Here is a 27,914-nt window from a genome sequence, read left to right as displayed (position 1 = left end):
GCCCAAACCTAAATTATTTTAGTTCTGTGCTACTGTAACTACATGAGTTAGCAATGGTTGGAACTTGGTACACGATGGGCAGTCACAGACAAGCTCTACACTCCCACCCTACACCCACTTGACATGATGATGGAACTGTGTCGAGTTGAATGTGCGTTACCAAACGAGAAGGACTGAGTGATTGAACAACGCTGAAAAGAATGTGCTTTAGTTGAAACCACTGGCATATTTTGAAGACTCGTTTCGCATTTGGAGAACCTGATAACAGAGGTAATTAGCTAACTGAAGCTAATAGAATTGCACACTTTTCTGTTTCATGCTAACTTGGCTAGCCTGACTAGCTAGCTATTGACTACGAGTTGAGTGCACTGGGTTGAATGGATTAGATAAACAATTGTCGGTCTTGCTAACATTCACTGTTCCTGGCTATATTAGACTGTCAATGAATTTGCGCAGGGTTAGGGCTGCGAAGATTACCGTTGGGCCTTTCAACCCTTTCTGGTTGTAGCTAGCTAGCTAATGTAGCTAGATAATGTTAACAAGCTAGCTAACCACACCACAGATAGAACCAAATGTTTCACCGGATGTATAAATCTGAAGCATCCGGTTAGCGTTTCCATTCCACTCACCACCAAATGGTGATGAGAGCAAGCCCAGCGGCCGACAGTGGGAGAAGATGGAGCGAGATGGTTCCCAAAACTCAGGGTCGGCGTATGGTCCGGTCTTAGGGGTCTGGCCCGCCCTACCGTACCTCCTTGCCCGTCCAAATCAAATATTGAAATATTGTTATTTGACCGAGACGCGCACGGACAGAAAGACGCATCCGAGCGAGCGAAACAGCGCCCCTCTGTCTCAGTATTTGTAGCCTATGTATCTGATGCTGTCTGGGTCAGAAGAGTATGGCATGACTCTTTCTGGCCATACAGCTTCAGATACATGGGCTACATATAGAGGGGCGCTGTTCGCTCCCTCTGCGTCGATAATTACCAAGTCTCATAGTGAAAGAGCAAAATATCATGATCTGATGATCCCATATATCCAGTGGAAACGTCATAAAAAAACCGCTGTTTGTCCCGAGCTCACTGGCCCAGGAAACTGAGGGCACAGAATAGGCTAGTTGATACAATGTTGCAAGTGAAGCTGTAGCTAGCGAACTTGCAGTGATGATTTGATACAATGAGTATGGTTACATGCAGACAAAAATGTGATGATTGTGGATAGTCATATTAATATAATAGTTTGATAAAAATGTTTACATGCTTTTCAAGAACGATTCCCCTAATAATCCTGTTTACATGGAAACATCTGAAATCAGGCTACCTGATGGCACTCTGATAAATGCAGGAAATTGCCAATCAAAATAAACATTCTACCACAGCAATCATGTTCTTTTTGGGAAGCATGTTTGATTCTGAGTTCGGACATATAAAGTTTGCATGTGAAAACTACTTCTAATACTACTTCTAATACACATACATTCAGTTGTTTCAAATTCATGTCACTCACACTAAGAGGGGGGCTTCTCAGTGAGCAAAACCTGGTTGAAAATAAGTCAATATGACAACTTATTATGCCTTATTCAGGTCGCAAACTGGTTGAAAAAGTATGTTTTTTCAATGTTTTTTTACTGACCAGAATATGGTTTATTGTCTGACCGCCATATGTAGCCTACTTTTAAAAATAATTTTGTACCTTTATTTAACTAGGCAAGTCAGTTAAGAACACATTCTTATTTTCAATGACGGCCTAGGAACGGTGGGTTAACTGCCTTGTTCAGGGACAGAACGACAGATTTTTACCTTGTCAGCTAAGGGATTCGAACTTGCAACCTTTCGGTTACTAGTCCAACGCTCTCCAACGCTCTCAAGGTCATAGTTAAGACCTTGTCATAAACTGGTAATAACCCCCTGACTACAGCTTATTACCTACACTCTTTGAAAAAAGGGTTCCAAAGGGGTTCTTTGGCTGTTCCCATAGAATAACCCTTTTTGGTTCCAGGGAGAAACCTTTTGGTTTCCATGTCGAACCTTCTGTGGAAAGGGTCCTATATAGAACCCAAAAGGGTTCTCCTATGGGGACAGCTGAATAACCCTTTTAGGTTCTACTTTTGTAAAAAGTATTGCCGAGGATAAAGTTGGATATTGCAAACATTGTTCATTACATTTCTATTTGTTTCCATAGTCCCCAATTAAAGTTAATCAGCAACATATTCTTACATTTAAAATAGATCAAGCAATCACAATTTTCCGCACATCTGCATACAGTAATTGTTGCATAATGCATAGAAATACTATGAGCATATAAAGGCCCATTGTTTTATTTGATTAATGATTAATTAGAGTGGTGTGATGGGGTAGATCCTCATCAGGGAACTCTGAGCACAGAAGGCGATCTAGAGCGTAGTGGCCCTCTTGAAGAGTCGTGTGATGGATCAGATCTGCAGTGGAAAGAATCTGCGCATTACAACTTCATCAATTTCTGATTTTATAAGCAAACTAGAAAGGAGATTCTTGAAGAAACTTTGTGGACTCAGCTGACTAAAAGTATTTCCATGGTACTACCGTAATTTCCGGACTATAAGCCGCAACTTTTTTCCCACGCTTTGAACGTCGCGGCTTAAACAATGATGCGGCTAATATATGGATTTTTCCCGCTTTCAAATTTTTTTCTCCAGAAAAACACATTCTGTGACGTGCTCAGTTTTTTGGCGGCATGAAGCTTTCATTAGACCAATGAAATTGCCGAACGGGTTAAGGTCAAACAACTATTTTGTTTACTGTTTAGATTAAATCGAGCGCTCTCAAACTTCCCATCATTCTGATTACGGGAGTCATTTTGTCACCCTGATTCCTGGGGGTACAACAAAGTATTTGCAGCCACTCGACATCAGTGTAAATCGTGCATTTAAGGTGGCGCTCCGTGGTCAGCGGGAGGCTTGGATGACAAGTGGGGAGAAATCCTTCACTAAAACGGGCCACATGCGAAGAGCAACTTATGGTCAAGTCTGCCAGTGGGTCCTGACAGCGTGGAGCATTGTCAAAAAATCCACTATCATCAACGGGTTTCGAAAGGCTGGACTGCTGCGTGTTGAAGAGGGCTCAGCGGGGGATTTGCCTCCAGGATGAAAGTGACGAGAGCGACAATGAAAACGATCCAATATCGGATGAAGCAATTCTGCGGCTATTCAACTCTGACACCGAAGGAGATGGTTTCAGTGCACAGGAGAAGGAAGATGGTGACCAATGACTTTCTTGGTAGGCTACTGTTTACTGCTAATTTTTTATTTTTTGTTACAAGCCGTGTTTCGTTAAAGCCTATTTATTTTTGTTACAAGCCGTGTTTCGTTAAAGCCTATTTATTTTTGTTACAAGCCGTGTTTCGTTAAAGCCTATTTATTTTTTGTTACAAGCCGTGTTTCGTTAAAGCCTATTTATTTTTGTTAAAAGCCATGTTTCGTTAAAGCCTATTTATTTTTGTTACAAGCCGTGCTTCGTTAAAGCCTATTTATTTTTGTTACAAGCCGTGTTTCGTTAAGCCTGTGTAAAGTTCATTTGTTTCAATGTACCGGTAGGCACCTGCGGCTTATAGACATGTGCGGCTTATTTATGTTCAAAATAAAAATAAAAAATTAATTCAGTGGGTGCGGCTTATATTCAGGTGCGCTTAATAGTCCGGAAATTACGGTAGTTGAGTTTTAGCTTAGAGATGTCTTTAAAAAAGAGCAACTTGCTCATATACATACTTTGCGTCCTTCTCCAACATGACTTAGGGGCACATTTCAGGAATTTCCAGAGGGCCCGCAACACATCAACGTCCTGAGTTTTTTGGCTTTTCATGACACTGTAAGCCTAAAAATTTTTGAATAAAAAGATGATTGGCATCATGTGGGCCTTGCCGGACACGACATAACGGTAACGCACAGTAAAATATCTTTAACAGTCAGAATCTACAGTACTAAAAGTGATAGCAACAGCAAGTTTGCTCCTCTGTCCCTTCTTATTGAAGTGGTACATTCATTGATCATCAATCTGAAACATTTTAAGAGGATATCAAAATTAGACAGTTGGATAATGGAAATGTTTAACTCCTCTCTAAATGGTAAAGTTTTGCTTAATCCTAATACATGTTGTAATTCAAACAACTTTTTATAAACACACCGCTCCCTAATTCTGAGGACATTGTTCCTGTCAGAGGTTTCCCAATTGAGGACAGTTTGGCAGTCTTAAAAAGGGAAAGTTAAATGCAAAAATTCAAGTATGTACACAACCGTTCAAATGTTTGGGGTCACTTAGAAATGTCCTTGTTTTTGAAAGAAAAGCACATTTTTTTGTCCATTAAAATAACATAAAATTGATCAGAAATATAGTGTAGACATTGTTAACGTTGTAAATGACTATTGTAGCAAGAAACAGCAGATTTTTTATGGAATATCAACATAGGTGTACAGAGGCCCATTATCAGCAACCATCACTTCTGTGTTCCAATGGCACGTTGTATTAGCTATTTTATTTCTTAATTTTTTATTTAACCTTCATTTAACTAGGCAAGTCAGTTAAGAACACATTCTTATTTACAATGATGGCCTAGGAACAGTAGGTTAACTGCCTTGTTCAGGGGCAGAACGACAGATTTTTACCTTGTCACCTTGGGGATTTGATCTTGCAACCTTTCAGTGACTGGCCCAATGCTCTAACCACTAGGCTACCTGCCGTTCTGAGTTAATCATTCAAAAGTTTGGGGTCACTTAGAAATGTCCTTGTTTTTGAAAGAAAAGCACATTTTCTGCCTATTAAAAGAACATCAATTTGATCAGAAATACAGTGTAGACATTGTTAATGTTGTAAACGACTATTGTAGCTGGAAACGGCAGATTTTTTATGGAATATCTACGTAGGCGTACAGAGGCCCATTATCAGAAATCCTTTCACTCCTGTGTTCCAATGGCACATTGTGTTAGCTAATCCAAGTTTATAATTTTAAAAGACTAATTGATCATTAGAAAACCCTTTTGCAATTATGTTAGAACAGCTGAAAACGGATAAAAAAAAGCAATAAAACTGTCCGTCTTTAGACTAGTTGAGTATCTGGATCATCAGCATTTGTGGGTTCCATTACAAGCTCAAAATGGCCAGAAACAAATAACATTCTTCTGAAACTCGTCAGTCTATTCTTGTTCTGAGCAATAAAGGCTATTCCATGCGAGAAATTGCCATGAAACTGAAGATCTCGTACAACTCTGTGTACTCCTCCCTTCACAGAACATCGCAAACTGACTCTAACCAGAATAGGAGGAGGAGTGGGAGGCCCTGGTGCACAACTGAGCAAGAGTGTCTAGTTTGAGAAACAGACGCCTCACAAGTCCTCAACTGGAAGCTTCATTAAATAGTACCCGCAAAACACCAGTCTCAATGTCAACAGTGAAGAGGTGACTCCGGGATGCTGTTCCAACGTGCCATTGGAACACATGAGTGATGGTTGCTGATAATGGGCCTCTGTACGCCTATGTAGGTATTCCATTACAAATCCACCGTTTCCAGCTACAATAGTCATTTACAACATTAACAATGTCTACACTGTATTTCTGATCAATTTGATGTTATTTTAATGGGCAAAAAAGTGCTTTTCTTTCAAAAACAAGGACTTTTCTAAATTCTGGCTATTTTTTAAATTGGACACTTGAAAAAGTGGACAGGGACACACGTTTGTTTAGGTTTTACACTTTTGTCAAAAAAAAAATTGTTTAACATTTGATGGATAAGCGCCAGCCGTCGCTTAGCTTGCGCACCAAGTAGTCTTGTTAATAATAATAATAACCTTGTTAATAATAAGTTACCTGAGGCAAGCCTACGATGTTGACGTGGGCAGGTCTCATTGCCTGCAATAGCGAAGCAGGCATTGTGACGCAGAACAATGTGCTGGGAAAAGAATGTTCGAGAAAGCGAGTTGGTGCCACTGTGCTCAATAGAACTAATAGGAGCTGGCAGGGTGAAAAAATGCCCTAAAATGAGGCCTGTTTTCTCGCGATTACTTGAAAACTACTAGAAGCAGCTGGGACATATGATAATATTATGAAACTGGGCTCCACGGCGGATGCAATGAATGTTAAAAATGTAACGTGTCCAGCCAGCTAAATTAACTAGCTTTACAGTAGCTTGCTAGCAAATCTTTCTTTCACGTTCTTCTTCCCAACAAACCTCCGATTTACTTAGAAAAGTAAAACAAGAATGCAGGAGAACAGGGACTACCACGTAGCAGTCAAATCTTAAAAAAAGGTGTACATTTCTAGAAACTGTCGTTGTTTTCCAGCTGTGTTGTTGTTGTATAGCTTTACCGGGCGCTCTGTCCAAACTTCCATATGGAATCATATTGGAAGGTTGACGGATGCGCTCAAACTGGCAGCCTGCGCGTGAAGCACAGATTTCAATCCAAGTTTTAGTTGGAGCTTCTGCTTCTTCTTCTTTAACCCTCCCGTTGTCCTCCCATTCTGCCTACTCCCCGTGTCCCCGGCGGGTCACCCTGTCCCGTCTCGGCTAAAGGCCCAGAGGGCACAAGTGTGACAGTAGGCGTGCGAACAGCCTTTGCAGATGTATTTCTTACACCTGCAGCACGCCGTGTGTGTCTTGGCGTCCTTCTTGGGCGGGCAGAGCTGACACCTCTTCCTCTTACTCGCCACTAGCGGGGCGGCGTCCGGGCCAGCGGCGTCCGGGCCAGCGGCGTCCGGGCCAGCGGCGTGCTCCCGGGCTGGCGGAGGAGCCGCGTCGCGGTCGGCACTCTGCAGGACTTTGACAAGCGCGGACGCGGCTTCGGTGCGGGGGAGACGCTGCCTTCTTTGTATCAAGGGCTTGACAAGCGCCTTTCCCAGCTGCTCCAGGAACACCCTCCTCTTGTTCCGCTTCCGAGGCATCCAGTCGGGCTTGATCTCTCGCCATATGACAAAGGCGTTGTAGGAGGACACGTCGAGGATGTTGTGGAAGATGACCAGGGGCCAGCGGGCAGTAATCCGTCTGCAGCTGTAGGTGCCGACCACCTTGTCTAGATTGTCCACGCCGCCCTTGTTGCGGTTGTAGTCTAGGATGAGGGCCGGCTTCCGGTCGCGGCGATCGCTAACGTCGGCCTCCGTGTGCAGCGTGCTCAGGAGTAGCACGTTCTTATTTCTCTTTGCCAGGTAGGACACCAGAGTGGCGGTGGGCGTGAAGGCGAACCTGGAGGACGAGACCTGTCTGCCCTTTGACTGGAACAGAGCGGGAGGGAGCTCGGGCTTGTTCTTTCGCACCGTGCCGACCATGGTGAGGTTCCTCTCGAGGAGCCGCTGGCCGAGTTTGTAGGAGGTGAAGAAATTGTCGCAGGTGACGTTGTGACCACCGGGCAGCCCCTGCGTGAGATCGAGGACGACGCGCGCGCCCTGGTTCTTCTCGGGGGCTCCGCCGGCCGCCTTACCGGTGTAGACTTGCATCTTCCAAGCGTAGCTGGACTTGGCGTCGCAGGCCACCCACGACTTGATGCCGTATTTGGCCGGCTTGCTGGGGATGTACTGTCGGAAAGGACAGTGCCCTTTTGGGAGAGGGAGAGGAAGGAGATTAGCGGCGGCGGCGTCACTGATGCTGGCGCTGACGCTACCCCTCTATACTACCGCTGGCTCATCATTGGGGGGCGAACGGCGTTTATGTTACACACTGCCACTGCCGCTGCCGATGCTACTGCTGACGCTACCTCTCTATACTACATGTACACAGATACATAGACAGTACCTCTGAACGGGACCAGTTGTTGGTCCACCGTCAAGTCAGACCCCGGGTTGAGAGGAAGGAGATTAGCAGCGTCATGCTACTGCTGCTGCTGCTGATGCTACTGCTGCTGATGATGCTACTGCTGCTGATGCCGCTACCTCTCTATACTACCGCTGGCTCATCATTGGGGGCGCACGGCGTTTATGTTACACGCCGATGCTACCTCTCTATAGTACACGTACGTACGTACAGATACGCACAGATATGCACAGATACGCGCAGACGGTACCTCTGAACGGGACCAGTTGTTCGTCCACCGTCAAGTCGGACCCCGGGTTGTAGAGGGCCGGCAGCCGCTCCTCCCACAGGTCCCAGACCTCTCTTATGGCCGCCAGTCTGTCGGCGGCGAGTCTCGCGGGTCTCGACCGGCGGTCGTCGAATCGCAGCAGCCTCGAGTACTTGTGAAAGACCTTGAGCGGCATGGTGGCTCGGAACACGGTCCTGCCGCTCTCCACGTCCCACAGGCTGGCCGCGGCCTCGCCCCGGGACCTGTAGACGCACGCTAGGATTAGCAGCCCTAGGTAGGAGCGCAGGTCGACTGAGTCCATGTGTCGCCAGCCGTCGCCGTATTTTCTCACCCCTTGCAGATTCGTCATGTCCACAATGATCCTTTCTATCGCCGGCGTGACAAACAGCCGGAAGGTGGACTCGATGTCGAGCGCGACGCGGCGTAGGCCGTAGGGCCAGGCATCACCGCGGGGCCGGGGTGGCGGACGGCGCGGGGCAGGTCCGGGCCGCGATAGGCCGCGGAGGACCATTTGATTTTGCCGTTTTTTGACAGCAACGTCTCCCTTCGGGCTTGGCCGGCCGCCGCCGCCGCCGCCGTGTCCTCTCGCTCTGGCTCTGGCTCTCTGTCTCGCTCTCGGGCGGCGGCCGTGTCTCCCTCTCGCTCTCCCTCTCGCTCTTCCTCCTCCTTAAGAAGAAGAAGAAGAGGAGCACGACCGCAAGGCCGAGTCGTCCGCGTCACGTTCGGGGTCGTATTCCTCGCCGTCTTCGTCTTCCGAAACGTCCTCCTCTTCGGAAATGCAAAAGTCTTCTTCGTCTTCTCGGTCGACACTGGAGGCTATCTGTTCCAGGACCTGAGCCGCGCTGAAACCGGGACCGCGGCGAGGCGTCAGCGACGGCCTCACGCTCGGCGGGGTCGTATTCCTCGCTGTCGTCCTCATCGTTGTCCTCGTCATCCTTGTCTTTTTCTTCTTCTTTTTCTTCTACTTCTTCTTCTTCTTCCTGACAATATTAGTAGCCTCTCTATGGCCGGCCGACTGCACGCTGATGCACCGCGCCCGGCCCGGGGGGGGTCGCTCTGACCCGGCCAACGGCAGGGGGGGGTTATAACATAGGCATTGCTAACGCTTCCCCCGGGGTCTCTCTGACCCGGCCTGTACGCGGGGGGAACAGCTCCTAACACATGGCCTAGCCGGGGGGGTCTTTCTGACCCGGCCTGGACGCGGGGGAACAGCTCCTAACACATGGCCGAGCCGGGGGGGTTGCTCTGACCCGGTCTGGACAACTGCAGAGGGGGTTATAACATACGCATTGCTAACAGATGGCCAAGCCAGGGGGTCTCTCTGACCCGGCCTGGACGCGGGGAACGGCTCCTAACACATGGCCGAGCCGGGGGTCGCTCTGACCCGGCCAACGGCAGGGGGGGTTATAACATAGGCATTGCTAACGCTTCCCCCGGGGTCTCTCTGACCCGGCCTGTACGTGGGGGAACAGCTCCTAACACATGGCCTAGCCGGGGGGTCTTTCTGACCCGGCCTGGACGCGGGGGAACAGCTCCTAACACATGGCCGAGCCGGGGGGGTCGCTCTGACCCGGTCTGGACAACTGCAGAGGGGGTTATAACATACGCATTGCTAACACATGGCCGAGCCAGGGGGTCGCTCTGACCCGGCCTGGACAACTGCAGAGGGGGTTATAACATACGCATTGCTAACAGATGGCCGAGCCAGGGGGTCTCTCTGACCCGGCCTGGACGCGGGGGAATGGCTCCTAACACATGGCCGACACATTGCTAACACATGGCCGAGCCAGGGGGTCGCTCTGACCCGGCCTGGACAACTGCAGAGGGGGTTATAACATACGCATTGCTAACACATGGCCGAGCCAGGGGGTCGCTCTGACCCGGCCTGAACACGGGGGAACGGCTCCTAACACATGGCCGACACATTGCTAACACATGGCCGAGCCAGGGGGTCGCTCTGACCCGGCCTGGACAACTGCAGAGGGGGTTATAACATACGCATTGCTAACACATAGCCGAGCCAGGGGGTCTCTCTGACCCGGCCTGGACGCGGGGAACAGTCTAACTCATGGCCGACGTCGCTTGACCGGCCTGGACGCGGGGGAACGGCTCCTAACACATGGCCGACACATTGCTAACACATGGCCGAGCCAGGGGGTCGCTCTGACCCGGCCAGGACAACTGCAGAGGGGGTTATAACATACGCATTGCTAACACATGGCCGAGCCAGGGGGTCTCTCTGACCCGGACTGGACGCGGGGGAACGGCTCCTAACACATGGCCGACACATTGCTAACACATGGCCGAGCCAGGGGGTCGCTCTGACCCGGCCTGGACAACTGCAGAGGGGGTTATAACATACGCATTGCTAACACATGGCCGAGCCAGGGGGTCTCTCTGACCCGGACTGGACGCGGGGGAACGGCTCCTAACACATGGCCGAGCCAGCGGGTCGCTCTGACCCGGCCTGGACAACGGGAGGGCTAAGGTTTTATGGCAGACTACACCTACAGTGGCTTGCAAAAGTATTCACCCCCCTCGGCATTTTTCCTATTTTGTTGCCTTACAACCTGGAATTAAAATACATTTTTTGGGGGGTTTGTATCATTTGATTTACACAACATGCCTACCACTTTGAAGATGCAAAATCTTTGTCAATCTCTATTGCGAAACAAACAAGAAATAAGACAAAAAAAAAACTGAAAACTTGAGCGTGCATAACTATTCACCCCCCCAAAGTCAATACTTTGTAGAGCCACCTTTTGCAGCAATTACAGCTTTAAGTCTCTTGGGGTATGTCTCTATAAGCTTGGCACATCTAGCCACTTGGATTTTTGACCATTCTTCAAGGCAAAACTGCTCCAACTCCTTCACGTTGGATGGGTTCCGCTGGTGTACAGCAATCTTTAATCTTTGACTAGGCCATTCCAAGACATTTAAATGTTTCCCCTTACACCACTCGAGTGTTGCTTTAGCAGTTTGTCCTGCTGGAAGGTGAACCTCCGTCCCAGTCTCAAATCTCTGGAAGACTGAAACAGGTTTCCCGCAAGAATTTCCCTGTATTTAGTGCCATCCATCATTCCTTCAATTCTGACCAGTTTCCCAGTCCCTGCCGATGATAAAAATCCCCACAGCATGATGCTGCCATCACCATACTTTACTGTGGGGATGGTATTCTCGGGGTGATGAGAGGTGTTGGGTTTGCGCCAGACAGCATTTTCCTTGATGGCCAAAAAGCTCAATTTTAGTCTCATCTGACCAGAGTATGTTTGGGGAGTCTCCCACATGCCTTTTGGGGAATACCAAATGTGTTTGCTTATTTTTTTCTGTAAGCAATGGCTTTTTCTTGGCCACTCTTCCGTAAAGCCCAGCTCTGTGGGGTGTACGTCTTAAAGTGGTCCTATGGACGGATACTCCAATCTCCCCTGTGGAGCTTTGTAGCTTAGCTTGACACTTAGATTGCAGACAGGTGGACTTTATTTAACTAATTATGTGACTTCTGATGGTAATTGTTTGCACAAGATCTTATTTAGGGGCTTCATGGCGAAGAGGGTGAATACATATGCACGCACCAGTTTTCAGTTCATTTATTTTTTTATTTTTGGGGAAATAAGTAGTTTTTTTAATTTCACTTCACCAATTTGGAACATTTTGTCTATGTCCATTACATGAAATCCAAATAAAAATCAATTTAAATTACAGGTTGTAATGCAACAAACTAGGAAAAACACCAAAGGTGATGAATACTTTTGCAAGGCACTGTATTTATCTACTGCCGCCACCTTCTGTACGAGGTAGTGAAACAAAAATATTTAATTGCTTTAGCTGGAACTGATATGCCTACCTCTTTATTTAGCTACTGAAATGAATATACAATTACTGCATTGTTATTTGCTTAAAACCTCTAAGGAAAAATATAATAGTCATATTTTCTGGGTCAAATTCAGGTGCAATAATTTTTGAGTAATTATTGATGGAAATAAATGTGATAAAAATAGGGTTTTGTAAATCCTGGTGGATTATAGTAGGATATTGAAATAAAATACATGGACGTACGTGTTGTTTGTTAAATAATATTTTTTCATTTCACTTCACCAATTTGGAATATTTAGTGTATGTCCATTACATGACAGAGGTCACCCCAGAGAGAGAGGTCATGAGCAGATGAGCTCCCAAATTTTTCAGCATGTTTTAAAAATAGATAGATTTAGAGTTAGACTAACTTAGATTTTTTGGGATGGACATATACAGGATGCTACCCTAAACAACATAACCTTCATTCCAAATTGAAACAGCAAACCTACAACCTGATTTTGGATGGAATTACTTGGAATGCTTCCTACACTCAATGCTTCCTACACTGTCGAAGCCTTTGAGCCCAATAAATGGCAGGCTACCCCACCCAGATCCAGAGGCCTTGAAGCCGCCTCCTGCTGTTCAAAGACCATCCACTGGCATTTTCTACAAGAAATCTGCCTTCAGAAATAAAAGCTTCTCCCAAGTGGGTGACGCCTACTTGTGCATTTTGCTATTTTGCTATTTGCCTCATGACTCCTGCATGCTTTGTTGACTAAGAACTTCCTTCCTCCTCATGCTCGGGTGGCGCTCGGCGGTCATCGTCACCGGCCTACTAGCTGCCACTGATTCCCTTTTTGTTTTCCCCCCTTTTGTGATTGTTTGCACCTGTTCGTAATGGGGGGGATTAGCGGGGCTATAATTATTCGTTGGCCTGCCTTCTCTTTGTGCGGGATTGTTTATTCTGTTGTATGTTTGTGTTTGCGCTTGTGCGTTGGTTTTGCGCCGACTGTGTTTCCCCCTGTGTTTGGGGCACTTTGTTTTGTGTGCGCGCTTATCGCTGTTTGGGGTGGCTTGTGTTTGTTCGTCTCTTGGCCCATTAAAAGCCACTACCCTGTACTTGCTGCTTCCTGCGTTTGATTCCTCACCCACGACGCCCGAGCATTACATTTACGGAGAAAGCACATTTTTCAATATTCTGAGTACATAGCTCAGCCATCACAGAGAGCTATACAGACACCCGCCAAGTTCGGAGCAACCTAAACTCAGAATTAGTATTAGAAATATTCTCTTACCTTTGCTGATCTTCGACAGAATGCACTCCCAGGACTGCTACTTCGACAAGAAATGTTGTTTTTGTTCGAAATAATCCATATTTATGTACAAATACCTCTGTTTTGTTCGTGCGTACAGATCACTTATCCAAAGGCATAACGCGCGAGCGCGGAACCAGAGACGAAAAGTCAAAATGTTCCATTACCGTACTTAGAAGCATGTCAAACGCTGTTTAAAATCAGTCTTTATGGTATTTTTAACATAAAATTGCGATAATATTCCAACCGGACAATAGCATATTCATTCAAGAAGAAAAAGGAGGAACAGCGCGCTCGCGTGACTGCGCATATCCAATCCCTTTGTTGCCAGGCAGACCACTCAGTAACTGAGCTCCTATACTCTGCCCAGTGACAGGAGAATGCGTAATCCACTTTCTGAAGGCTTTTGACAGCCAATGGAAGCCTTAGGAAGTGCAACGTAACCCCACAGATACTGTAGTTTCAAAGGGACTAGAAAGAAGAACTACAATACTCAGATCCTCCACTTCCTGGTTGACTTTTTCTCAGGTTTTTGCCTGCCATATGAGTTCTGTTATACTCACAGACGCCATTCAAACAGTTTTAGAAACTTCAGAGTGTTTTCTATCCACATCTGCTAATAATATGCATATTCTAGTTTCTGGTCGAGAGTAGTAATCTGTTTAAATTGGGTACGTTTTTCACGTTTTCTCAGTGCATATCAAAGCTGCAGGCTAAAGTTAAATCTAGACTTGGTTTCCTCTATCGTAATAGCTCCACTTTCACCCCAGCTGCCAAACTAACCCTGATTCAGATGACCATCCTACCCATGCTAGATTACGGAGACATCATTTTTAGATCAGCAGGTAAGGGTGCTCTTGAGCAGCTAGATGTTCTTTACCATTTGCCACCAATGCTCCTTATAGGACACATCATTGCACTCTATACTCCTCTGTAATCTGGTCATCTCTGTTTACCCGTCGCAAGACCCACTGGTTGATGCTTATTCATAAAACCCTCTTAGGCCTCAATCCCCCCCTATCTGAGATATCTACTGCAGCCCTCATCCTCCACATACAACACTCGTTCTGCCAGTCACATTTTGTTAAAGGTCCCCAAAGCACACACATCCCTGGGTCGCACGCCTTTTCAGTTTGCTGCAGCTAACGACTGGAATGAGCTGCAACAAACACTCAATCTGGACAGTTTTATCTCAATCTCTTAATTCAGACTCAATCATGGACACTTACTCACAGTTGTGGCTGCTTTGCGTGATATATTGTTGTCTCTAGCTTCTTGCCCTTTGTTCTGTTGTCTGTGCCCAATAATGTTTGTACCATGTTTTGTGCTGGTACCATGTTGTGCTGCTACCATGTTGTTGTCATGTTGTGTTGCTACCATGCTGTGTTGTCATGTGTTGCTGCCTTGCTATGTTTTTGTCTTAGGTCTGTCTTTATGTAGTGTTGTTTCTCTTGTCGTGATGTGTGTTTTGTCCTATATATATTTTTTTTTATTAAAAAATGAATTTTTTTAATCCCAGCCCCCATCCTCGCAGGAGGTCTTTTGCCTTTTGGTAGGCCGTCATTGTAAATAAGAATTTGTTCTTAACTGACTTGCCTAGTTAAATAATGGTTAAATAAAAAATAAAATAAAACATGAAATCCAAATATAAATCCATTTAAATTACAGATTGTAATGCAACGAAATAGGAAAAACACCAAGGTGGATGAATACTTTTGCAAGGCACTGTAAATATCTGAAGTAAAATGATAAAAATCGGAAAGTTAAAGTGAAACTATGGAGAGCACTAGCCTCTGCCTTATGGACACATTGATACACTGTGATCCAAAGCCGACAAGTAAAAACAGTAGAAAATATCCTGATGAAAATGTGGGTCTTAAAATTACATGAATCTCTCTACTCCACCTGTCTGCCTCCCTTTCTATCTGTTTTGACTTGAGCTATTGCTAGTGAAGTGCAACATTTAGTACGTTTACATGTACACTAATAATTCGATATTAAACGGATTATAGCAGTAAACAGATTATGCAATAGTCATGTAAACTACTTACTCTGCTTATCTTAATCAGCGTAAGGTCAAAATGGAAGTAATTAATTATACCCTGATTAAATCACCTTGTTTTCTGAGCTATCTTTCTAATTATTAGGACATGTAAACACCTTAATCGGTGTTCCAGCAGTGTATTTGTTCTGTGCATGTGCTTGCACCGGCCGAGCAGCACAGTTGTTATACGACGAGATAAAGACGTCTTTTACTGGTTGAAATCTGGTCAGGACATCATATAACCAGATCACAACCAGATGAAGACGTCTTCTTTATAAAGTCTTTTTGACGTCATGTAAAATACGTCTAATTTTGGTTGATATCTGGTTTTTGGTTGGAATCTGGTTAAACTACTGACCAGTTATCTAAATGCTTCTCAATTAATAGAAACCAATCTATATAAACATGTGCATAGTGTTTGTGGGCCATGCACCCATTGCATTATAAGACACTAACAATTACAATTATACAAATTTGAGTAATGTTCTTTTTCAGCAGGGTTTGCGTGATTCGGGGGGTGGGCTTCATGCGGGCCGAGCTCTTCCCGAATCCGGCAGAATCATATTACTCTGGGTTCCGGCTAATGATACTAGGGCCAAGTCCACTTCAGCTTATCCAGCCCGCCCTTACAAAAAAAAGATTGCAGTCAGAGTGCAGTATAACTGCAATATGCTGCAAATACTGCGTCCAAAATAATAGTTTTTTTTTTACCGCAGTAACTATGCAGTGTAACTGCAGTTACAGTGCAGTATAACTAATTCTGCAATTACTGCATCCAAAATACCAGCTTGCTATCTGGATAGTTAGCACACAGTGTCACCTCCACCTGCTGTGTACCGGAGTCCTTCTTACTAGCTAACGTAAACTGACCCCATTCCGTACAAATGTGCGCAACCGCGACATTCAAACGAGGCTGCAAAGAAAACTAATGGGACTGTAGCGACTGTGTTGACTTCAAAATCTGGGGTGTGAACTACGTTTCTATTCAAGCGTTGATCGACATGGTAATGGCTCTATAGTATTGGAGAAAAGTTGAAAAAACGGAACCTCCGTTACATTGTGACGTGTCATGCCGTAACGTACAGCATGTGTAAAGCAACTATTTCTGTCTTACAATCTCTCCCCACCAGGTGTAGCACTTCTCTCATCGTTTAAAAACAAGAAATGTACAGTGACGGGGTAAGGGGGGGATACCTAGTCATTTTTTGCGTCATCACTGCATGCGATCATGACTCTCAAAGCCTCTGTTTACTTCAGAAGATCACTTTAGCACCGCCCTAAAAACCCGATTCAAATTCGACACAAACCTTCAAATAGGTATGTAATGACACATTATATAAACTCTTTATAGTGTTTTATTTACATTTTAGAAGCGATAAGGTGATAAGTTGGACAGATCGAGTGAAAAAAGCAGTTTTCCCACACGACATCTCTCCTTCTCACTACCACGCATTAGTGTCGCTTCCCCACCCGCCATTTTTAAAAAGACCTGACGGAGCTCATTGCCTTGTTGAATTATGCAGAAACGGGCAGCGTGGAGCTCATGTCATTTATTTTGTTGGAAAGGGGAGAAATTGTGCTTTACAATGGTATTGACATTACAGTTGATCTGGAAGTATTATGTTTTTTGGGGCGCTAAAATAAGGTCAATTGTAAAGACCAAGGCGATGTACAAATGTCAGTTAGTTTACGTTACTTATATACAGTATAGGTATCCCCCTTACCCCCGTCACTGTCCATTTCTTGTTTTTAAACAATGAGAGAAGTGCTACACCGGTAAGATACCTAGTCATTTTTTTTCGTCATCACTGCAAGCTATTATGACTCTCAAAAGCTGCTGTTTATTTCTGAAGATCACTTTAGCACCGCCCTGAAAACCCGATTCAAATTCGACACAAACCTGCAAATAGGTACAGTGGGGGAAAAAAGTATTTGATCCCCTGCTGATTTTGTTCGTTTGCCCACTTACAAAGAAATGATCAGTCTATCATTTTAATGGAAGGTTTATTTGAACAGTGAGAGACAGAATAACAACAAAAAATCCAGAAAAACGCATGTCAAAAATGTTAGAAAATTATTTGCATTTTAATGAGGGAAATAAGTATTTGACCACTCTGCAAAACATGACTTAGTACTTGGTGGCAAAACCCTTGTTGGCAATCACAGAGGTCAGATGTTTCTTGTAGTTAGCCACCAGGTTTGCACACATCTCAGGAGGGATTTTGTCCCACTCCTCTTTGCAGATCTTCTCCAAGTCATTAAGGTTAAGGCTTACGTTTGGCAACTCGAACCTTCAGCTCCCTCCACAGATTTTCTATGGGATTAAGGTCTAGAGACTGGCTAGGCCACTCCAGGACCTTAATGTGCTTCTTCTTGAGCCACTCCTTTGTTGCCTTGGCCGTGTGTTTTGGGTCATTGTCATGCTGGAATACCCATCCACGACCCATTTTCAATGAGCCTGGCTGAGGGAAGGATGTTCTCACCCAAGATTTGATGGTACATGGCCCCGGCCATCGTCCCTTTGATGCAGTGAAGTTGTCCTGTCCCTTTAGCAGAAAAACACCCCCAAAGCATAAATGTTTCCACCTCCATGTTTGACGGTGGAGATGGTGTTCTTGGGGTCATAGGCAGCATTCCTTCTCCTCCAAACACGGCGAGTTGAGTTGATGCCAAAGAGCTCCATTTTGGTCTTATCTGACCACAACACTTTCACCAAGTTGTCCTCTGAATCATTCAGATGTTCATTGGCAAATTTCAGATGGGCATGTATATGTATTCTTGAGCAGGGGGACCTTGCGGGCGCTGCAGGATTTCAGTCCTTCACGGCGTAGTGTGTTACCAATTGTTTTCTTGGTGACTATGGTCCCAGCTGCCTTGAGATCATTGACAAGATCCTCCTGTGTAGTTCTGGGCTGATTCCTCACCATTCTCATGATCATTGCAACCCCACGAGGTGAGATCTTGCATGGAGCCCCAGGCTGAGGGATATTGACAGTTCTTTTGTGTTTCTTCCATTTGCGAATAATCGCACCAAATGTTGTCACCTTCTCACCAAGCTGCTTGGCGATGGTCTTGTAGCCCATTCCAGCCTTGTGTAGGTCTACAATCTTGTCCCTGACATCCTTGGAGAGCTCGTTGGTCTTGGCCATGGTGGAGAGTTTGGAATTTGATTGATTGATTGCTTCTGTGGACAGAAGTATTTTTTACAGTTAACAAGCTGCAGTTAGGAGCACTCCCTTTAACAGTGTGCTCCTAATCTCAGCTCGTTACCTATATAAAAGACACCTGGGAGCCAGAAATCTTTCTGATTGAGAGGGGGTCAAATACTTATTTCCGTCATTAAAATGCAAATCAATTTATAACATTTTAGACATGCGTTTTTCTGGATTTTTTTGTTGTTATTCTGTCTCTCACTGTTCAAATAAACCGACCATTAAAATTATAGACCGATCCTTTCTTTATCAGTGGGCAAGCGTACAAAATCAGCAGGGGATCAAATACTTTTTTCCCCCACTGTATGTAATGACACATTATATAAACTCTTTATAGAGTTTTATTTACATTTTAGAGGCGATAAGGTGATAAGTTGGTCAAAACGACTTCTCACTATCACACAATAGGTTTAGCTTCCCCACCCGCCATTGTTAAAAAGACCCGACGGACCCGACCCAATGATTCTTGAATCATGCAGAGATGGGCATCATGAAGGTCTCGTCATTGATTTTGTTGGAAAGGGGAGAAATTGTGCTTTAAAATGGTATTGACATTACAGTTGATCTGGAAGCATTACATTTTTGGGGCGCTAAAATAAGGTCAATTGTACAGACCAAGGCGATGTACAAAAGTGAGTGAGTTGTGTCCTTCACTTCTGCCGGCAGAACACCTGCCCTGACCATATTTAACAGAACTGCGGGAAATCAGTGCCCCAACCGGCGGGTGCAAAGGACACTGCCTACCGGTCATCCCCACTTCCCGCTAGCTACTACGGTACACAGCAGGCGGGAGGTGGGGACGACCCTGTGTGCTAACTAACTAGCTAGGTTGCTAGTTAGCTACACTGTGTGCTCGCTAACTTGGTAGTTAGCGAGCACACGGTGTCGCTCCCGCATGCTGTGTACCGCAGTCTTCCTAGGACTAGCTAGCTAGCACACAATGTCCTTTGCTCCCGCCGGCCGAACACCTGCCCTCACCGTCGTTAACAAAACTGCAGGAAAACAATGCCCGACAGGAGGGGACGAAGGACACTGTCTACCGTTGTCACCCTCACGTCTTTTTCTTCTGTGGGGTTTATCGGCGGATGGCAACCAACGGGAACCTACTGTACTGGAGCGTCCCCACCTCTCGCCTGTCCTAGGTTAAAAATGGACCAATAGAGGTATAAAGAGGGGTTCCTGCAGATGCAGGAATGCCAGCATGCAGGAACACCCTGAATTGCGGGCCGCAATTGCACCCTTCTCCATTGAAGTTTAAATTTAAAAGGGTGTTAGAACCTAATTGTCAGAGTAAATAACTCACGGACACTAGAGAAGCTTAACCAAGTTTAATTCTTCCCAAAGAGTCGTTACAGCTGTAATTCAGACAAAAAAACATTTCTCACAAGCACTGATATTTAACCCTTTCTCCTAGGCTGAGTCTCTTCTTCCACAAATGAACAGCCAATGCATCTCTGTTGCTAGACAGAACCTTAGTGATATCTGTTCTTCCTCACTTCATCTAACCTGACCTCTACCCCAAAGTGCTCACGCCTCCTCAACTCAAGGCTGTCATGGTTATTGCTACCAGACTGTGTCTCTTCTCCTCCCAGAGGATCTCTCCCAGAGGATCCCTGATGGTTAACAGTAACATACACTGACATAATGTAAACGTTATACATTACCCTCTCTCCCTCAGTGACATTGTTAGTTTCTAAGATCTCCACCCGTCTCCCCTTATCAATGCCTGCCACATGTAATCGCTTCCCTGCACTCAAAACATTCCAAGCTTAGTTGCACTATATACCATCCTCCTATAACCCTTCTGGTGTAGACCCTCTAAACAGCACTCCATCAATGACAGGAATACGTATATTTCACATTCTCAAAACCCAACAAGGGTTGGGGTTCAGGTTATGGTTTAGGGTAGGGAGTTTAGGGACATCCCAAGGATCCCCAGATAGCTAGCTAGCATTTACGGTTAGTGCTAACAGGATTTTATTCTTCTTTATACTTTAGGCACAATGGATCAGGACTGCATTGTCTCTGGTGCCCCTGCTGGCCTGGTGGTCCAAGTATGCTTCCCCAATGTGCGTGCAGCAGTTTTGGACAGCCTGAATCGACAGCGGGAGGAGGGCCGGCTCTGTGACCTCTCCATCCAGGTGCAGGGACAGGTGTTCAGGGCCCACCGCTGTGTGCTGGCTGCCTCCTCGCCATACTTTCACGATCAGGTTTGTCTGTCTGTGTGCATATGTGTGTGTGTACTAGTAGTCTCTCTCGGGTTGCCTCCGCCAATGTACCAATCTTCCGGCTTACACCTCTGTACGTAAACAACGTCAGTTTAGCATAGAGGAAAAGGCGGAGTTAGCCTATGTGACTAGCCTATGTCTATCTGAAGTGGACCCTCCTTTCACCCCTTTTCGAAGTTACCAAGAGAGTCCTTTATTGATCCCAAACATAGGCTAGTCACTGCTGTTGCCTAGGTCTGGGTTTCTGTGACTAGTGTATTAGAGAGAGACGTCTACAATAGTAGTTTGTGTCTTTGCTCTGTCATGTTCATTGTTGTCTGGAAAAATAGCTGTGAAATCCTAGTTTTCTTTCATCACTTTCACCAGGTGTTGCTTAAGAATGTGACGACAGTGTCTCTGCCCTCTGTCATGGACCCTGTGGCCTTTGAGAGTGTCCTGAGTTCAGCCTACACCGGCCGACTGAGCATAGTGCGTGATGACATTGTTAACTATGTAACGGTAGCCAGCTTTCTCCAGATGTGGCATATTGTTGACAAATGCACAGAGATCCTGAAGAGACCTCGACCCCCAACAGAATGCAACCCTGTGGATGTTGCAGCTGCCACACACCATGGTGCCTCCTCAAGGCAGCAGTCCCCAAGCAGCACCGACTGCCTATACATGGAGAGAGAGGGGAAAGAGAAGCAGAAGAGGACCTATGGTCAGGTGCAGAATGCTCTGCCGCCATTGGCCACGTGGAGGAGGCCCCATCAGTTCCCCAGGTGGGGCCACCCCAGGTCCTCACCCCAGCCAGCCATGTCCATGCCTGTCCAGCACCTAGCTGACTCACAGCTGGACTCCCACCCTGCTGGGGAGAGTGACTACTCCAGCTGTGAGGAGGTGTGGATGTCCAGCCACAGCAAAGCCAGCCCCCTAAGCCATCATGATGGGAGAGGACTGGACTATAGCCACACCAAGCACGTGGGGTTTCCTGGTGAGGCATTGAGACTGAGAGCTAGACTGAGACAGAGGGCAGTGCCACCAAGTGCTGAGAAACTCCATGGCAGGGATAGAGGAAGTGGAGAGGGCTATGGGGAAGATCCTCAGGAGAAGAAAGGGACTGAAAGAGTGATTGAAGCAAGTGAAGGAATGGGAGAAGAGTTGGAAGAGGAGAAAAGGGAGGGTCCTGAGCTGAGAGGACACTCTGGTAAGTAGTCCTAGAATGTGAAATGTAAACAGGACTTGGACATTGATATGTGTTTATATATATTTTTTTAAATATATATATATATATATATATACACACAGTTGAAGTTGGAAGTTTAAATGTATTTGGCTAAGGTGTATGTAAACTCAGTTTTTCACAATTCCTGACATTTAATCCTAGTAAAAATTCCCTGTCTTAGGTCAGTTAGGATCACCACTTTATTTTAAGAATGTGAAATGTCAGAATAATAGTAGAGAGAATGATTTATTTCAACTTGTATTTCTTTCATCACATTCCCAGTGGGTCAGAAGTTTACATACACCCAATTAGTATTTGGGAGCATTGCCTTTAAATTGTTTAACTTGGGTCAAACGTTTCTGGTAGCCTTCCACAAGCTTCCCACAGTTGGGTGAATTTTGGCCCATTCCTCAGGTTTGTAGGCCTCCTTGCTCACACATGCTTTTTCAGTTCTGCCCACAAATTTTCTATGGGATTTAGGTCAATGCTTTGTGATGGTCACTCCAATACCTTGACTTTGTTGTCCTTAAGCCATTTTGCCACAACTTTGGAAGTATGCTTGGGGTCATTGTCCATTTGGAAGACCCATTTGTGATCAAGCTTTAACTTCCTGACTGATGTCTTGAGATGTTGCTTCAATATATCCACTTCATTTTCTATCCTCATGATGCCATCTATTTTGTGAAGTGCATCAGCCCCTCCTGCAGCAAAGCACCCCCACAACATGATGCTGCCACCATCGTGCTTCACGGTTCGGATGGTGTTCTTCGGCTTGCAAGCCTCCCCCTTTTTCCTCCAAACATAATGATGGTCATTATGGCCAAAGAGTTGTATTTTTGTTTCATCAGACCAGAGGACATTTCTCCAAAAAGTACGATCTTTGTCCCCATGTGCAGTTGCAAACCGTAGTCTGGCTTTTTTTATGGCGGTTTTGGAGCAGTGGCTTCTTCCTTGCTGAGCAGCCTTTCAGGTTATGTCGATATAGGACTCGTTTAACTCTGAATATAGATATTTTTGTACCTGTTTCCTCCAGCATCTTCACAAGGTCCTTTGCTGTTGTTCTGGGATTGATTTGCACTTTTCGCACCAAAGTACGTTAATCTCTAGGATACAGAACCCTTCTCCTTCCTGAGCGATATGTCGGCTGCGTGGTCCCATGGTGTTTAAACTTGCGTACTATTGTTTGTACAGATGAACGTGGTACCTTCAGGCGTTTGGAAATTGCTCCCAAGGATGAACCTGTCACGAAATTCGTCGTGGTGTTGCAGGGAAGACCAAAATGCAGCGGGTATATGGATACTCATTATTTTAATGAAAAATGTGAAGCATCCACAGAACAAAAAAAACAAAACAATAAACAGTACTCACGACTCACAACAGTGTAGCAGGGTCAATAACGCAGTGCTCACAGACAATTCCCCACAAACACACAGACAAACACACCCAACTAATATAGGACTTCCAATCAAAGGCAACACCACACAGCTGCCTTCAATTGGAAGTCCACCCCAATTAACTCTACATAGAAACACCCAACCTAGACAGAACATAGAACACACAACTTCTTCTGCCACGCCCTGACCAAAACTTATACACCTACTCCACCTGCTGGTCAGGACGTGACAGAACCAGACTTGTGGAGGTCAACAATTTTATTGCTGAGGTCTTGGCTGATTTCATAAATTCTAAAGCCATGACATCATTTTCTGGAATTTTCAAAGCTGTTTAAAGGCACAGTCTACTTAGTGAATGTAAACTTCTGACCCACTGGAATTGTGATACAGTGAATTATAAGTGAAATAATCTGTCTGTAAAAAATTGTTGGAATAGTTACTTGTGTTATGCACAAAGTAGATGTCCTAACCGACTTGCCAAAACTATAGTTTGTTAACAAGACATTTGTGGAGTGGTTGAAAAACGAGTTTTAATGACTCCAACCTAAGTGTATGTAAACTTCCAACTTCAACTGTATATGGTCACTTAGAAATGTCCTTGTTTTTGAAAGAAAAGCAGATTTTCTGTCCATTAAAATAACATAAAATTGATCAGAAATACAGTGTAGACATTGTTAATATTGTAAATGACTATTGTAGCTGGAAACGGTGGATTTTTTATGGAATACCTTCATTGGCGTAAAAGAGGACCATTATCAGCAACCATCACTCCTGGGTTCCAATGGCACGTTGTGTTAGCTAATCCAAGTTTATCATTTTAAAAGGCAGAGTTGCAATGAAAAAGCCATATCTCAGACTGGCCAATAAAAAGAAAAGATTAAGATGGACAAAAGAACACAGACACTGGACAGAGGAACTCTGCCTAGAAGGCCAGCATCCCGGAGTCGCCTCTTCACTGTTGACGTTGAGACTGGTGTTTTGCGGGTAATATTTAATGAAGCTGCCAGTTGAGGACTTGTGAGGTGTCTATTTCTCAAACTAGACACTCGATTGTACTTGTCCTCTTGCTCAGTTGTACACCGGGGCCTCCCAATCCTCTTTCTATTCTAGTTAGAGACAGTTTGCGCTGTTCTGTGAAGGGAGTAGTACACAGAGTTGTACGAGATCTTCAGTTTCTTGGCAATTTCTCGCATGGAATAGCCTTCATTTCTCAGAACAAGAATAGTGTGGCAAAGAAGGGGTTCGAGTGATAAATGGCAGATATGTGAGGGCAGAACTAATAAACGGGCTCTGCCCGATCACTAAAATGGCCACCCCGATCAGAACTACAGATCACAAAATGGCCGACTGCCAAAACTACAATTCCCAGAAGCAAGGGGAACCCTCAGAAGGTGGAGCCGACCCACAGATAAAAGGTCAAGAAAAACCAGGAAGAGAGAGAGAGGGCGGGAAGGATCTATGAACCATAGAGAAAGAGACAATCTACATTGGCTGGATTTACCGTGTACGAGCTGGACTGTTTTGGACTTACCTGTTGGCGTTTAGACCTGGACCTACCGAGAACCAGATTTGTGTACCGAACCCTGCTATCCTTGACCTTACCTGTGGCCTGGGTGGACCAGGACAGCGAAACAAACACACAGGTACTGTCATGTTCGAAAGAACTTTCATTCTGGGCTGACTTTGGTGACAGTTTCCCACTTCATTTGTGACAAACGCTCCTAACTTTGAAGAGGTTTGCCACAATAGGCTGACGAGTTTCAGAAGAATGTTATTTGTTTCTGGCCATTTTGAGCCTGTAATCGAATCCCACAAATGCTGATGCTCCAGATACTCAACTAGTCTAAAGACGGCCAGTTTTATTGCTTTTTTAATCAGTTTTCAGCTGTTCTAACATAATTGCAAAAAGGTTTTCTAATGATCAATTAGTCTTTTAAAATTATAAACTTGGATTAGCTAACACAACGTGCCATTGGAACACAATAGTGATGGTTGCTGAAAATGGGCCTCTGTACGCCTATATAGATATTCCATTAAAAATCTGCCGTTTCCAGCTACAATAGTCGTTTACAACATGAACAATGTCTACACTGTATTTCTGATCAAATTGATGTTATTTTAATGGGTAAAAAATTTGCTTTTCTTTCAAAAACAAGGGCATTTCTAAGTGACCCCAAACTTTTGAATGGTAGTGTATATATATGTTTTTTATAAGTTATATTCTTCAATAATCATTGGGTACATATCATTCATTTATAAGTGATTCATTTATAATACGTACCCCATCAGATGCCAAAATATAACCTTGTTTACTCCAATGTTTGTACACAAAGTAATGTAAACAAACACTATATAGCCTCAAAACATGATTACAACTATATTTTTGATATCATGGATGGTCAGTCCTTGCATCCATAGCTCTGTGTATGTTTTTGAGAGTGGCTACATTTATCTAGCCCCATCCCTTAGCTTTTACCGAAACTGGGGGCGGGGATTCGCATTGTTATTGTTTCAACTGCTGATTGTCCCTTTAAACATTTGTCTCATATTTATGAGAGGATAAGCACTTATCCGTGATAAGCACACATCCCAGTGCCATAAATACACTATCTTTATATATTTCTCTATGTCCATTGTACATCACTCTGTTTGTATTTCTCCAGTAGACTTCCACTCTGGTGTACACCAAGGTGAGGAGGGACGACAGCCAGAGGGGAGAAAGAGCTCAGGGGAGCTGCAGAAGAAAGAGGAGAGACAGTTGGGGAGAAGTTCTGCCCTGACTTCTCCCCATGCTGGGGAACCAGATGAGGTGATTCCTGGACCCTCCTGCTCAGCTTCTACACCCTCTACCCAAAAGCAGTGGCAGGCGAGTCCCTGGTCTCAGCAAGTAGCTAGGCCGCAAGCTGGAGAGGAAGACTACAGAAGAGAAGACGACGAAGAAGATGACGAGGGGGAAGTGGACTTTGGCCGATTTGCAGAGGGTGCCTTTGGAAGGGAAACCTATGATGAGATTGAGGATGGCACCGGACAAGTTTCTCAGAGACCCTTAGTACCTACCTCTCCTGATGACAATGACTTTATCCTGGGGGCCCCAGAGTTGAACTGGCCCAATGGGGCAAACGTGACCCATGGTGGTGGTACCCCAACCTCCAGCTGCCACCTGTCCCCATCTCCTGCTCCATTCCCCCCTTCGTCCTCGCCCCCCATCCCATCTTCCTCCTCTTCCATCTCCCTTGCCGGGGCCCCTTACACAGGAAAAGTACACTTCTGCCACTGTGGGAAGGCCTACACCCTGAAGAGTATGCGTGACCGCCATGTCAAGATGCAGCATCTCAACCTGCGGCCCTTCGCCTGCCCCGTGTGCGCCAAGAGCTTCAAGATGAAGCACCACCTCACCAAGCACCTGAAGACCCACGGCGGGCTGCGGCCCTACGAGTGTAGCCTGTGTGGGAAGAAGGTCATCTGGAGGGATAGTTTCCTGCGCCACCAGGCACGCTGTGAGAGACTGGCCGCCAGCTATGATGGAGCCGCTGCCAGTAGTAACACCACAGCGGCTGCTGACATGGATGATGGTTATGCCTATGGGTTCAAGGAGGGGGAGGTTTTTTTCTCACAGGGGGGTCAAGTGAAAGTGGAGCAGGCAGAGTGTCAGGGGGAGGCGGAGTCTGGGATGAGTGCGTTGTTAGCGGGTGGGGTTGGGACTGAGTTAGGCTCTCAGTCAAGGACTGTGGTTATTCACAGCTTTAAGGAGGAAGCCAGCAACAGGTTTAGCTGAAGCTAAAGGAAGGAGGATGGTGAAATATTGTGGAATATAGGGCCCGCAGCACTTGAAAATGGTATTAGATAGGGTGATAATTATGTCCATAATGGTCCATGTGTAAACCATTAAAACTCAGATCAATGTTGATACACCTGTTTGAACAACTATTCTATGAGGGAGATTTCTGCTTTCTTATTTATTTAAAGGACTATCCCATCATGTCATTGATATCTCGAAAGAGGGAACAAACATGTAATTTGCTCGATGTGAATCATGTGGTTTAAAAGTTTGTGAAGTGTGATGTGAGCACCAGTGTGTATATTTTGTATACGATTTTGTATACGAGATCTTCAGTTTCTTATCAGTTTCTCGCATGGAATTGCCATCATTTCTCAGAACTAGAATAGGCTGACGAGTTTCAGTTTAAAGTGCTTTGTTTCTGGCCATTTTGAGCCTGTAATCGAACCCACAAATGCTGATGCTCCAGATACTCAACTAGTCTAAAGAAGGCCAGTTTTATTGCTTCTTTAATCAGACAACAGTTTTCAGCTGTGCTAACATAATTGCAAAAGGGTTTTCTAATGATTAATTAGCCTTTTAAAATGATAAACTTGGATTAGCTAACACAACATGCCATTGAAACACTGGAGTGATAGTTGCTGATAATGGGCCTCTGTTCGCCTATGTAGATATTCCATAAAAAAATCTGACGTTTCCAGCTACAATAGTCATTTACAATATTAACAATGTCTACACTGTATTTCTGATCAATTTGATGTGTTAATGGACAAAAATGTTGCTTTTCTTTCAAAAACAAGGACATTTCTAAGTGACCCCAAAGTTTTGATCGGTAGTATATGTATACAGTACCAGTCAAGATTTTAGACACACCTACTCATTCAAGGGTTTTTCTTTATTTTTACTATTTTC

At 45.1% G+C, this 27,914-nt stretch overlaps 1 protein-coding gene, 1 long non-coding RNA gene and 1 pseudogene across 3 annotated transcripts; 1 reads left to right on the top strand and 2 right to left on the bottom strand.

The window, feature by feature from the left end:
* Positions 1 to 27,290, top strand: LOC106588234 (zinc finger and BTB domain-containing protein 22-like). Of its 2 annotated transcripts, none has more exons than XM_014177047.2 (4): positions 1 to 270; positions 20,397 to 20,608; positions 20,993 to 21,812; positions 25,891 to 27,290. In XM_014177047.2, the coding sequence occupies exons 2-4, from the start codon at positions 20,402 to 20,404 to the stop codon at positions 26,997 to 26,999; spliced, it is 2,136 nt and encodes a 711-aa protein (XP_014032522.2). In that variant the 5' UTR covers positions 1 to 270; positions 20,397 to 20,401; the 3' UTR covers positions 27,000 to 27,290. The 2 variants fall into 2 exon arrangements, with proteins under 2 accessions (XP_014032522.2, XP_014032520.2); XM_014177045.2 differs by having other exon boundaries at positions 25,888 to 27,290.
* LOC123730951 (uncharacterized) lies at positions 1,209 to 3,844 on the bottom strand. The gene is made up of 2 exons (XR_006762437.1): positions 3,743 to 3,844; positions 1,209 to 2,437 (listed from the first exon to the last, which is right to left on the bottom strand). It is a non-coding gene; the product is annotated as an uncharacterized lncRNA (long non-coding RNA).
* LOC123730993 (piggyBac transposable element-derived protein 4-like) lies at positions 6,512 to 8,598 on the bottom strand (annotated as a pseudogene).
* Positions 27,291 to 27,914: the final 624 nt, after the last annotated feature.

Source organism: Salmo salar, chromosome ssa27, assembly GCF_905237065.1.
Source record: "Salmo salar chromosome ssa27, Ssal_v3.1, whole genome shotgun sequence".
NCBI classification, from domain to species: domain Eukaryota; kingdom Metazoa; phylum Chordata; class Actinopteri; order Salmoniformes; family Salmonidae; genus Salmo; species Salmo salar.
This window is presented reverse-complemented; position numbering and strand designations above follow the sequence as displayed.

Bases quoted from the DNA above. Each gene is read 5' to 3' on its own strand.
- LOC106588234 (XM_014177045.2), top strand. From the start codon at position 20,402: ATGGATCAGGACTGCATTGTCTCTGGTGCCCCTGCTGGCCTGGTGGTC. The intron at 20,609-20,992 runs GTTTGTCTGTCT...CACTTTCACCAG, and splicing joins CGCCATACTTTCACGATCAG to GTGTTGCTTAAGAATGTGAC. The intron at 21,813-25,887 runs GTAAGTAGTCCT...GTATTTCTCCAG, and splicing joins TGAGCTGAGAGGACACTCTG to TAGACTTCCACTCTGGTGTA.